Genomic DNA, 14,358 nt, shown 5'->3' on the forward strand with positions numbered 1-14,358 from the left:
TTGATTTGCTGCTTACTTGTAGTCCTCTAAAATTGAGCAGGACCTGGCGTTGTGCTTTTTTCTCAACTTCATTTAGCAGCTGACTTGACAATTTAAGATTTCTACAGACCATACGATGAGCTTTTAAAACATGATCAAATATTATGGATTTAACTACAAAAAGGAGCTTACATTAATCCAATAATATAATATATTAGTGTGATTCACAGTGCACACTTTTCTCCATTTCAAGCACTTTCATTTTTAACACTTACACACTTCAATATAGGACTTTGGTCTGAATGGTTCCTACACACCAATGCTGACTAAACATAAACCCATATTTAAGTCCCACCTCAGGACAAGGATTTCACAAGATAAGACACCACTAAGAAAATTGTTCTTTGCTAAGAGTATTTATTTTTCTGTAAAACATCAAAAACAAAAAAATATTGAGAACAGCTACATTACTTTGTGGCTTATACAAGGCCACTCACAATAGGGTAAGTAAAGCAAAGATAAGATTCATAGCACAATCTCATCACACATTTGCATAATGTTAAATGATTCTTGTGTTCGACCTAAATCAAAATTCTCAATGTTTTCCTGTGTTAACTCAGCACCGTTAGAGCAATAAATGGTTTGACTGAAATCCTAAAAAACATAAATCAGCCTATTTTCAGTCTAAAACAAAAGCAGAGTAATTGTAATGTTTACAGTTCAAAGTTACATATAAAAGCATGTGGTGAAAGTACTTTTGCAGCACTACAATGTCCACAAAAATACTGTAACAAAGTTAAATGTTTCCTATAACACTACAGCCTTTTATTACACAGCAGACAAATTATCTACAGTCACATGCATTGAAATACTTTCATTTTTTCACATGATATCCATCTTCTAAATGTCTCTTGAAAAATTAATTTTTTGTCACCGTTCAAAAGCCACCAGTTCCTTCGAATGAAAATGACGATTAAAAATTCCCAAACATACCAGATAATTATCAAAATGTTTCCTTATTGTTCTCAAAATGTGACAGCTTTGGGTAACATTACTTAAACTAATTTTGTCACATCACCTAATTATATGAGGAACAGTAAAACAATGGACTTTATTAATTGAGATGCTCCTGCTGGCCAGGCAATGACTGGTGCTGGCTAATACCCATTATAATGCAAATTATAATTGATATTGGTAGTCTTAAAATCCAATGATCAGAAAAAATTATCATAACGTCATTCAAAATGTTGTTTTCACAACCCAAACCATCATGATGATCTAATCACCACAAGTCAAACTTTGACATGGTTCAAAGGTTCACTTACGTATTAAACTTCTGGACAAGCCTATTCTAATTATTTCACTGATCAGTATCACCCCTGATCAGTTATTTATTACAAAATATATATTTTTGGATTAATAATCATCACTTCCCTCGTCTTCCTCGTCATACTTCCTCTTGAGGGAGTGCTTCTTGTGCTTACCCCTGTGCCTCCGTTTACCAGAGAAGTCAGGGTTGGCGTCCCTTGTATGTAACTGCTCGTGCTTCTTCAGAAGCCCGGGGACGGAGAATCCCTTCCCACATGTGTCACACGTCCAGGGCTTCTTGCAAGTATGAGTCCTTTTGTGGACGTTGAGATGGGATGCCAGCTTATAGGTTTTCCCGCACACGTCGCAGCTGAAAGGTCGCTCGTTGGTGTGTAACCTGATGTGAACCTTCAGATTCCCGACCTGAGTAAAGGTCTTGTCACATATGGAGCATCGGTAGGGTCTCTCTCTGGTGTGGATCCTCAGGTGAACCCTCAGGCAGTACTTACTGGAGAACTTCTTTTGGCAGATCGGGCACGGGATCTTAGCTTTGGGCACGTGGTCTTGCTGGTGCCTCTTCAGGTCAGACAAGTAGACAAAGGTCTTGCCGCACTGGGAGCAGAGATACTGACGGTCGCCGATGTGGTAGCCCATGTGTCTCTTCAACAAGCTGGGGACGAGGAATCTCTTCCCGCATCGCTCGCACATGTGAGGGCGATCTCTGGTGTGCCAGCGCTCGTGGTTCGACAGCTTGAAAGCCGTTGGGAAGCTTTTGCTGCAGTGCTTGCAGGGGAACGTCATCTGGCTCGTGTGGCACTCCATGTGTCTTTTGAAGTAGGTGGACTGCGTGAAGCCCTTGTTGCAGATGTTGCAGTAGAAGGGCTTTTGGCCGCTGTGGGCGAGCATGTGCTTCGTCAAGCTCTGCAGTTTGGTGAAACACTTGCCGCACTGGCCGCAAGCATAAGGACGCGCTGTGCTGTGGGTTTTCAGGTGGTTGTTGAGGAACGCCTGTGTTCGGAAACTCTTGTTGCATGCTGTGCACACGAAAGGCTTCTCTCCTGTATGAATGCGCTCGTGGTCCATTAGCTTGGACTGATAAGGGAAGCTCTTATCGCATACGCTGCAAGTAAATCTGTCAGCTGGAGGCCTAATTTGCTTTTTTCTTCTCAAGCTTGGCTTCATGTCATCACCTGCACTCAGACTGGGTGGAGGAAGTGGTGGCAAGGCTGGGAGTGAGAGCGAGTTAGTGGCAATCTGTGACACCCACTGATGCAATGTGACTCGCTGGGTCTGGGGTTTTTGGCCATCTTTAGCTCCTGCATTGCCTGCGTTCTGTAAGGTGGAGGTAGTTTTGATCGGCACTTGAACTACCCTGAAAGGGATTGACTTCAAGGGCGTACGCTGCAATTCCGGTTTCTCAAGTGTTGCCGTTGCTCCATCTTCTCCTCTGCTTTGTAGAGTTGTGGCAGACTGCTCCTGTGTAGAACTCTTCTCCAGTGCCAGATTCTCCCGCTGAGCTGTTGTTGTGAGACTCGTTTCCTTTGCAGGACTGCCATCGTCCGCTTTATCACTGTATCGCCCTCTTTGCTGAGGTCTAGCGGCAGGGGTTGCTTGGCTGTCCGAGTCATCTGACATCACTCCCAAGTCTTCAGTGTCACTGAGGGAGGCTGGGCTTGTTTCAGTGAGGGTGACCTCTAATCGTTTTGGTGATTCTGGAGGTGGAGGTGGTGGTGGTGGTGGTGTTGGTGGTTCTACTGGTTTGGGCCGGAAGGCAAGTGAAGAGAGTACACAGTCGCCCACTGATGATGAGATGGTAGCTGCACAACAAGAAAAGGCTTTGTAATTTTCTTTTTGACTGTATTTAATGATTTAAAGTATTCAACATCTATTCACTGTCTCGTCTACCTTGCAAACACAAAAGACTTCTGGTATAAACTGATAAATATGTCATTGTATAAGGTAGGGAGCAACGCTTTTTTTGTTTTTTTATTTTATCAGATCTTTATACAAAACCACCTAAAGCATACCTTTAACACTAAGGAGTCCTTTGGCCTGCTGGTGTAGGAGGAGAGTCTTCAGGTCCCCTGGTTCAGGGATAAAGCCTCCACACGCCTCCAGGACAGCGGGCTCAGATGAGATCATGGCACCAAGCTGAAGTTGAGAGGCAAGAAATGGAAGTAATGAATACCTTTGAGGTCCAGTTTTGATTGTGACTCTTAGGTTGGATCATACATTTCTGTTTCCACCGTCTGACATGAAATATCTTTGTTTAAAATGAACTCACATGGTTTCACCTCCACCAGAAAATGTAAATATGTCTTAAATACAGTTTTCAAGGCCTTAAATGCCTTATGTCTTGAGTCAGTCCAGTCAAATAGGCTTTATACTGAACTCTGTTTTATTCATTTAGCCTATTTCATTTATTTAGCCCACATCTATATGGTAAAGGTGGTTTGATGCTACATTCCAACAAAGATTGGAAATGTCTAGAAAAGTCTGGAATTTGATTCAATGACTCTTTGCAGACACTTTGAAAATGTGTCCAGATACTGTAATGTGTGTTAAATGATTACAGTAATCAAAGTGACATTCTGTTTCTGTTTTGGTCTGTCAATTAAGATCAACTACAAAACACCCATGGAGCTGGGAGGAAGTTCCTGCAATTCCTGTCTGTAGCCAGTAGCCCATCCTGCTGTGACTGAGTAAAGTAAAAATCCAGTGACAGTACATGTGCATACCTGCGACAGATTGGGAACAGGAAGAAGCTGTTCCAGCTTGCACACCAGGCCTGCAGTCAGAGCCTGAAGTGCTGTGTCAAACTTTGTGCCGTACTGAACAGGGAACACTTCCTGCAGAGAGAGGGATATGTATGAGTTTAACAGCACTGTGACATTAGAATTATGAGAGCAGAACACTTTGTACAAAGGAGGAATTCATGAATTTAATGTGTTATAGCTCTGCATGCACTGTGTTTTAAAGCATCTGAATTATCTGTATAGTTTGACAATTACTCAGACAACGGAACAAGTCTCAAATCTGACCAGGTGTGTGTTGTGCTGACAACATTAGAAGCAACACTAGGTTGTCATATTCAAGTACAGTCACAAAGCATCTGTTATCACATCTACATGAGCTGCAAGCCTGAATTTAAATACTACAATGTGGATACCTGGAAGAAGCGCTTCCTTTCTGCGGGGTTTTTGAGCAGATTCTGGACCAGCACCATAAAGTTTGTTTGAGATTTCTCCACTTCTGAGTCCTTCTGTAACACAGGAAATACTAAGTCAGCTTTAATTCTAGATTTTAATCTCTCATATGCACTTGAAGAGGGTGCTGTTTATGTTTCTCATCATTAAAAAGTTTTCATTCTTACCCCTGAAGATGCAGAGACCTTCAACTTATTTATGAGAGTTTGAATAGCTCGGGAATCTGGTGGGCCCTCTTTGTGAAGCAAATCCAAAATGATCTACAGCACAAGAAAAAAATTTAAGTCATCAGAAAAAAAAAAAACTAGCAAAAAACAAATAGAGTGTAACTGCTGGGAGATATATCTCTGAAACACACTATCATCTAATTCTGCGAAATAAATGAGGCCTTCAATTTCATTGTAAGATAGAGAGAGTAAAGCCATAATGTTACATGCTCCTTTTGTTCTTGATGTGTGTGATTTGTAATAGGAAACATATGGAGTTCATCAACACAGTGTGGTGTGAGGATCCACTTTGATGTTCAGTAACCGTAAGTAACAAATCTGGAGGAATGAAGGCCATTTTAGAAGCCTGGAGAGCATGGAGCATCACAAGCTGAGTGTGATTGAGGCATGTGGTGTTTAAAGAAACTGTTTGATTACTGGAGGGCTCCACTAGACAGCAGCCAAAGTATTGCTCTGTTCTTGTGCACGACACACCTTGACATTTGCAAGTATGGATCATTGATCGGTTTCATTTCCAGCCATTTAAGTGCACTGTTTAAATATCTGTTGCTTAAATAAAGTGAATTATATTGTTGGATGTTCACACACAAGAAATGAAACTCACCCTTGCTCTCAACCCCAACAAGAGCTGAGCAGTCTGCTTGAAACTCATCACCTCAGGAACAGTTTGCGTTACCATGGTCACAAACTCTTCCACTTTCACATACTGCTTCACATTTCGCTGCCGTATGACCTGCCATATGTACGAATATGTGAGCTGCAGAGGGGAAGCCATTAAGCGAAGGGAAGAAAGGGGAAGGGCACCTCCAACACCTGTAAAGAACATGAAGTCAAAGTGAGTTTTAAAATAATTATATTTATAAGTTAGCACAAGTTAATTTTTTAAAATTATATGTAACAAAAAATAAGTTTGTGTATTGATTTTAGACATCAGCACACCACACCTGGAAACCCTGTCATTAATAGTAGAAATGGTTTTCTTCTTCTAAGTACTTGTGCACTATGACAGATAGTAAGTTAACCTTTAATACCATGAGCCCTATGATAGCTAAGCAGGGTAAGCTGGCTTACTTTAACTGTATTAACATAATGGGTGTGATGTGTATTTATGTTTTATCCTGCGTCTTTCAGTCCAAGCACAACCCTTTAGCAGGTGGAGACACAAGCTGCTGTAGGGGGCGGTGCAGTGCTATCGACATCGTTTGATCGCTGCAGATGGTTTGAAAGTGTGCACGTCTGCGTGTGCATGTGCAGTCGAGAAGAGAATGAGCGCGAAACTGCAGCCGAGTTAGAGTTTAACTTTAAGCAGACGAAGCAGGCAACACAGTATTACTTAGGGGAGTTATCGCAGTTGAGATTACACGGTGCAACGGTCGACCAGTGCATCCGGAAGATGGATGATTTAATTTGAAATCAAACCGCCTGGACAGTGCTCACTAAAGCTGCTTGTCTCGCTAACTACAACATTTAGCCCAAAAATAGTCGAACAGATCTAGATACATGCATGTTGACCACCTATTAAGAGCGAGCAGACTGTGTGCTGCTACAGATGGCACATGTTGCGTCTTATTTTCTGACCACCGTTCTCGGCGGCAGCTGCTGTTAGCTTGCTAACGCTAGCTTAGCAACTTACCTGTAGTATCGGAGCGTTTCTCCATTCTGTGTTCAAGATGTATCGCTAATTTATGAGTCAATCAATCGACTGCACCGAATAGGCTGAGAGTGCTGCAGCTTACCGCCAAATACAATTTTTAAAAGTATTTAACCGTCTTTCTCCCTGACGTCAAGCCAGGAAGAATAATGGCGACCGCTATGTAGCGGCTTTCCAAAACAAAAGTCTGAGTGTATCCGGCGGATGTTTCCATATAAAATAAAAGCACAATCTTTTCAAAAGTTCGAGTGATGGAAAAAAACACAGAAAAGCAAAACGTCTTTTTGAGTTATGATGCTTAAAGTTTAGTTCGATTTTTAATAATTATATTTTTTCGCCATTTTGGGTGCTGTGCTGTATATATACTTTTAATTTCTACATGTGTAAATTTTGTTTTAATAACACACAAGACTGTAACACCTTTCAACATAGTCAAATGTCCAATCAGAACAAAGGAGTTAAGTATACCAAATCCAGGTAAAAAGCATTGCTTCTGGTGATGCATGACAACCACAAATACAGTTTTATTATTACAAATTTAATCACCAAAACATTTTTATTAATGCCACTACTATTTGTGCAATCAATAACCATTGTAATGAAAAAATTCTATCAGTGAATTTGTGTCTCTTTGAAATTACATCAAAGGTCAGGGAGGCCTGAGCAGATGAACTGACAATGCTCTGGTTGAACTCATGATCTCTGTTCAGTTCTGACATCCTTATAAGTTACAAAGTCCAAATATTTCACTTCAAAGAAGCATTTTATTAAGTCCACATGTCTTTCAGAAGTTTAACTGTTTGCTGTGTTCCACTGTTTTTCCAACAATATTAACATGACCCTTTCTATATTTTATATTATTGACACATACTTACAAAATATACATATAACACTGTCAGTATCATTTTGCTCATAGGCCACTTGCAGAGAGTAGACAAAATAATGTTAACATTTCATAAAAGAGGAAAGTGACCAAATCACTGTTATCAACTGTTGTGTGGGTCATATGAATACCAATTAGCGAGTTATAAAACACCTGACAACACTTTGTCACTTTTATGTGAGTTTTCAAAATAATATCAGGAGGCAAACAGATAACGACGGCAAACTCTTTGCTCATGTTGCAGAAGAAACAAACAGAAATATTTAAAAGAAAGCCACAGAAATCAGGGAGGGAAAGAGAGAGGGTGGGGGGTTGAGGGGGTTGGATGAATGTATCTATTGGCATCCAAGTTAATATAACCCACCGTTGTAGAAGTATTTGCCCTGATGATTTATGTACTTCAGAGTTACTTCACAGTGATATTGTATTTTCCCTGAGTGTTCACAGTATTTTGTCTACTTTCTTCACATTCTTGACTGGAATGAAAATCATTTAAAAAATACAATCTTGTGGAAAATGTTAATTCAATTTGGTAAGTGGTTTATCTTGTAACAAAATAACTTAAATATTTCACATACAGTACAAATACACACTTTCACAAAAAAAAAGAAAGAAAATCATATAAATTGGTCATTAAAATGAAAATAAACAACAGTATAATTTGTAGAGTTTGTCTCCAACAGGAAAACATTTTAATAAAGGTACATCGTTCCACATTTCATTGATATGTTTTGGAAGTAAATCATTTGAATACAGAAAATTGTTATTGGAATACTAACCATCCTCTGTAGATGAGGCTACATAGCCTGTGGTCTGGAAAGATTCTTTGCCTGTTGATTCATAGGGATCTGCCGACATCAGTCGTGTTTGAAACTGGCATTTCCTCCAGCCTACGGCCAGTTCTTTTGTGACGAGAACAAGCCCTCCTTATGCTTCTCGCTGAGCTCATCCGTCCATCCATCTATCTATCCCTATCTCCCTCACTTTCTGTCATCCTGCCTGTCCTGTCTCTCGCTCCCTCTCCCTGACACATACAGTACTAGAGCACTCACACTCGGGGAGTCATGTTCTCATGACTGAACATGATTGACTCAGTGAATAAGGCATTAAAAACTCTAACACACTCACTGTGGCTGAGCAGCAGCTATAGATCACTGGGCAACAGCTTTGAGATACAATGATGGGATTGAAAGTGCCTCTGGCAATGGCTATCTGCCATCTGGTCAGATCTTTGATACACAAAGTAGGGCGCTTGTTGAACTGCTCAGCGTGTTGTTTGTGACTAGCAGCTTCGCAATTTGTGACAGATCACAGATCATAATAATGTCAACAAGTACAAGACAAGCTGCTGTTGCATTTCAGTTGTTTTTTTAAAGATGGTATTGGTAGGAATGTACCTCTTTGCATACGCATTTAAGCAGAAGTCAGAATACAGGAGCAGGATGGGACTCAGTGTCTTAACTGTTAATTTGACAGCAGTGAAATGACAGTCTCTATGACCACCAGGACAGAGCCAACAAGCTGATGACAGGAGTCCCATCTCAGAATGAACTGACGTCCTCCAAACAGTGTGATATCATTTTGATCTGTGGCTCCAGCGATGGCACCAGTACAGAGTAACAGGGATAAAAAAAAATATATCAACATGGTGTGCTCAGAACAGGCCAGCCACATGCTGTTAAACGCTGGCCAAGGCGAGACAATTAAAGTACTTCACCAGCCATTTTGGCAGATAACCAGCCATTGTGTAGAGAGATCTTCCTCTGGTCTGAAAAGAAATCTCTTTGGGTGGTTAAGTGTTAGAAATGCCTGGGGAATTTTGTGATACACCCATCTTCACAGCAGGTGAGTTTTCTCTCATAGCTCAAGCCCATGCACTCGGATGAGTGAAAGCAGAGTGTCAGACCACACTCGCTTATCCAGCAGGCTCCTGCCAATAACCGAACAACCTGGAGAGCGAGTTGTTAAACTGCTGTCTGAAATATCCTTCTCCTCTTTATTAATTGCGCTTCATCCACTTTCATGTTCAGGGATCACCTCCCCCGCTGGCTGAGTGTCAGCAGCGTGGGTGAGTGTTTGAAGTGGGATGGAGACAGACACACTTGGGATCATGTCAGAAGGTGCCATTTGGTTATTTTCAGTGTAGCACACTGGTAAACGCCTGCCAGACTTGACCTAAAATGAAAAAAGGAAAGATAGAAAATCACTCTGACAGCATGAACAGTATTCTTCTATCCTGTTTTCTATGATGTTCAAATGACAGATAATAAATCTCCAATGCAAACATCAATACATTAGGTAATAACGGGGCCTCAAAGTACCACTGAATATTTGATGAGCAGTTCTTAACTTTACAAGAATTGCCTTCCTGGAAGTGCTCACTAAAATGAGGGCACATTATCATGCAGGCTTTATAAGACTGACCCACAGAAACCAAAAGGCACAAGGGTCAATGTAGTTGATGGAAAATTTACCGCCAACGATATTTTTTCTTTCGTGGAGGCTTATCGGAATGTATAATATTAAAAAGGAGGCAAACCACTATAATATGAGGTATGTACAGTTTATGATATATGCCCAGGATAGCATCCTCTCTAAATAATTAATTATGAAATGGCTCCCAGCAGAATATTTCATCCCTGAAGAGGCGGAAGCATGAAGAACGTGCTGAAAATTGCTAGCAATAAAAAGTGCTCATTGTGGTATAGAAACCATTCATGCTTTCTGAGTTTGACATTATTGACCTTTTATGCATATGTGCAATTATCGGCCTGAATAGTGCGATAATTGTGTTACAAAACTTGCAGTAAAACAGAGCTTTTATTTATTTTATTTTTTATGCTTGAACTGTATTTTAACAACACTACAGCCATGCTAGCAACACTGTGAGGCAGTAGTGCTTTGAGATAAATGCTAACACGCTCGCAATGACAATGCCAACACGCTAATGTTTAGCAGCTATCTTCTCTTAGCATTTTCTAACTAGCAATAAACACCAAGTACAGCTGAGATTGATGTGAGCGTCATTAGTTTTGCAGGTATTCGGTCATAAAGCAAAGATATTGGACAAACTAAAATTTAACCGAGTGATCGCATTTGCTAAAGGTTCAATGACTGTTTTTTTTTTTTCATGTTGCAAAAAAAATTACCATTACCTTTGGTTTGTTAAAGATCTTAAAGAGTTAAGGTGAAAATTCATGCACTTACCAGCCACACTATAAGAACAACACAAGCTGTGAAGGGGATGAGAACCAGAAGCAAGGGCGTTCTCTTTGACCAGCTGTGTCTACGACCGTCCTCCTGATTCCCTGGAGGGATGAAATTTTTTGGAAATTTTATTGAATACAGTTACAGTTACACAGAAATCTGATAGTGGATAGTCCAATTCCCTTGATGTTTATTTATTGAGTCAGTAAAGAGGATTCTGGTGGGACTCAGGCTTAGTCACAGGCATACGCACAGTAATTTCAGTTTGCTTCCCTTTTTGAGATATCAAGTGGCATAAAAGGCTTTCCCAAGTACTAGCTGCATGAAACTTGCTTTTAATGCAGCTTTTGATCATATAGTCCCTTTAACAACATGTCATTTTCTGTGTGTTCAAGGTCACATATGTTTCCTGTCCACAGCTGTGAGGCCTTGACCCCAAATCAATATCTTCCCACTAATATGCTACTAAGCCGCTCTAGCTTGTGAGGCATCCATTCAAAATCAAAAAATTTAAATGTAAATGAATGATGTACCTGGTGTTGGATTAAGGCATGGTGGCGGCTTGCATGAGAAGCCGGATGTTTCTTGAGCGGCAGCATGTAAGACGTCTTTGATGTAGTCAAAGTAAAGACCAGACATTAAGCTTCTTTCCTGGTAGTGACACTGGAAGACTTGCATCGCTGTTTCCTGGGGGATCAGACAACAAGCAATCCTGAAATAACTCAATTATGTGATTAAATGTGCAAAACAGTCACTGAATGTCCAAAATATTGCATACTCATGCCTAGAACTGAGCTGCATTTGCACAATCCATGTTTCAGATTTGTCCTGCTACTTGCTGGCTTGCATTCAAATACTGTTTGCACGCAGGCAGAAGATTACTTACAGATTACCTACCAGTTCCTCATGTTCATAGGTGAAGCGTAAACTCTTCAGCATTGCAATGAAGACAATTATGTTTTCTTTGTTGGAGGAGATGGCACCAAACATATTAGCCAGCTTCCGAAGACTTTGCTCTAATGGATAGATATTTAATACCACCCAGCAAGTGCCAGCCTGGAGATGCAGGTATAAAAACGATCAGCATCTTTTGTTCAATATTAAAGTGTCTCTATCTCTATTTGACTGTTTCACATTATGTCTGTCTTCACAGATTTATACCTACCACTTCTTTGGGAATGTAACTAACAGGAATTTCATAATCAGAGGGGATATTCTGCTTCTACAATGGAGAGAATGAAAGAGAGAGAAATATTTTTACAATGTAATATCAGCAACAGAAGAGTCTCATAGTGACATTTTCTTAACATACAGCACATATACACAAACTCAGAGATCATATGACAGCAAAATATACTGTGCGTGGTATGCATTTGTGTCTGTAGCAACTCAGTAATCTCACCAATAATGACAGCTTGCTCACATCATCAGTTATTGGTGTCCCAAATTTTCCAGAGCAGAGATTCAAACTTGTGAACAGACTCAAGAGGAGACAAGGTGCTTTCAAAATCTGAAGGACAGAAAAATGTAAAGGCACATAAACATCACACAGTGTGTTTACACATCAGGTAAAGTCGACTGTATTCATAGCCCTGTTATCACAGGAAGACGTTATGTACTGAGCATTAATTCAGCATAACACCAATTCACGTTAATCTAGTTCTATGTTCACACCTGTAAGTTGACCAGTGAAACCACACTGACACCCACAGTGCCTTGCTAAAGGGTTCCATGATTGTATTTTTTGTATACAGGACAGCACAATCACTTCCCCCACCCTGGCAGGAGTGAGGGTCCTGATGCGTTTCCTAAGCACACAGGCTGCTAAAAAACATCTTTCCATAAAATATTATGGTGTAGCAGATAATGTGTTCATATCTCAAATAAATATTTTCTATTGAAGTTACTGAGTTAATCCTTTGATAATCTTTGTGTCTTTAATGTATTGCAAAAGGAAGAGACGAGGGTCCTGCTGGGGAAAAATTGCAAAAATAATCTGTCAGTCAATGTGTGCATCAGTTCCAATTAAAACATTATATTTGCCCAATGTTCATTAAGAAACAAGTGACTACAAAACATTAGAAGCATTTACAAGTGCACAGTTCATACAGTAATGCATGTTATATTTTTCTTCTTAACAGAGCATCCAGTTTATAGTATAGTGCTTTTACTCAGTTACCAAGGACTGCTTGAGTGCTTGAATTTCTTCATATTAGTTTTCCATTAGTCTTCACATTGGTTTGATGTTACATTTCCCAAATGCTGAATATCAAATTTCCTCCATTAGCCACTCAGTAATATCACCAAAACAGAGCTGCAATTATTGGTTAATTAATCGATAACATCAAACAGATTGCTTCTGGTCATTTTCTAAGCAAAAATGTTAAATATTCTCTGGTTCCTGCTTCTTTCACATTTTGTTTTTTGTCAATATATGACAGGTAATTGAATATGTTTAATATCTTCTATTATTAAATGGACAAAACAAGCAAACTAAAGACATCACCCTGGTCAATCACAAATTGTTAATTGATTTTTTTTCCACATTAAAAAAACCCCCCATAAACAACTAAACTAGGAAATGCTCAGTCGACAATCAAAGATGAAAAAATATGAACTATTTAGACAATGGATGCATTTTACCTCTTTTATCGTAATAACTACCAAATCATTACACCACAGGACCAAATGCACAGCAGTGATAAGCAACTAAGAACACATAGTTACAACCACCAGCTGTAACGACTTTTAAAAAGTCAAGATTTTGAATGAAAAATGTACAATGACCTGATGAATGTATCTGATGAATGCTGAGACTTCAAAGTTGCCAGTGTGACAGGCAGGAATGTGTTTGCCTCAGAGGAATTTTCACTCTCGTAGAATATTTTCCAGCAGCAGAATGAAGGAAACATGCGGTTGGATTTCTAGGGTGAGCACGTGCTAATCTTCTCCATTCAATATATTGAGTGAAAGCAAATTGTGTCCATGTGTCCTTTCACTTTACCCCTCATTTTTTAAAATGGTACGGCACCAGCAGTATATGAAGCAGTTACTGTATACCTCTCAATGCATTAAAATATAAAGAATTCATCATAATGATTACTTTTATTTTGATACTGAACTCAATTTTAAATACTACAGGATTCATTAATTGTAGCATTATTCTGTTAGGTAAGAATTAGTGTATTTTTTCATCATTTGGAAAATGACAGTTGGTATTATATATTATAGTAGCATAAACAGTATATAGTATATATTTATTAAGTGTATAGTACAGCTGATAAAGCACAAATAACATACCAAAAAATTTGAAAATTATTAATCTAAATACAAATATTCTGCTTTTAGCAGAGGACAACACAAGTGGGGATTTAGCATAGGGAATAGCTGCCTCAATACACACTTTTACAACACACAATCAGACCAACTATATGTGTAAACAAACATAAAAATAAAATTGTATTACTTACTTTTTTCCTCATATGGAGCAAGAATCTGTGGTTGCTCAAATCCAGCGCATGAAATTCAGTGTTTTCAGTTCAAAGACAAGAGCTCATCTGTGTGTGTGTGTGTGTGTGTGTGTGTGTGTATGTGTGTGTGTGTGTGTGTGTGTCACGGCTAAGCGTGTAGTGAAACTCGAGGATGGGCTGGCAGTCTGCTTTCACTCCAGACAGATTGGTGAAGTCTTTTGACGTGGTGGAGAGGCCGCCTACAGGCTGAGTCACTGTGTCACACATTGACGCTGTCTGAGAGTTTTTCCATAAACTCCCACGTATCAATTTGTTCGTCAGGAGAAAGTGGGCGCTTGTTCTCTTGAGGGAATATTTCGCTTAGAATATGTCAAGGTTATTCCCCAAGCTGTTGTTTGGAGAGTGAAAATGAAACGCTAAGAGGTCT

At 39.6% G+C, this 14,358-nt stretch overlaps 1 protein-coding gene across 1 annotated transcript; it reads right to left on the reverse strand.

Annotated features, from left to right (window-relative positions):
* Positions 1–385: 385 nt before the first annotated feature.
* LOC111224798 (zinc finger protein 135-like) lies at positions 386–6,533 on the reverse strand. Its single transcript, XM_022749445.1, has 7 exons — positions 6,354–6,533; positions 5,325–5,533; positions 4,661–4,753; positions 4,457–4,549; positions 4,026–4,136; positions 3,315–3,438; positions 386–3,104 (listed from the first exon to the last, which is right to left on the reverse strand). Exons 1-7 carry the CDS (start codon positions 6,376–6,378, stop codon positions 1,396–1,398), a joined length of 2,364 nt encoding a protein of 787 aa, XP_022605166.1. The 5' UTR covers positions 6,379–6,533; the 3' UTR covers positions 386–1,395.
* Positions 6,534–14,358: the final 7,825 nt, after the last annotated feature.

Source organism: Seriola dumerili, unplaced genomic scaffold, assembly GCF_002260705.1.
Source record: "Seriola dumerili isolate Sdu_G_001 unplaced genomic scaffold, Sdu_1.0 BDQW01000138.1, whole genome shotgun sequence".
Taxonomy (NCBI): Eukaryota; Metazoa; Chordata; class Actinopteri; order Carangiformes; family Carangidae; genus Seriola; species Seriola dumerili.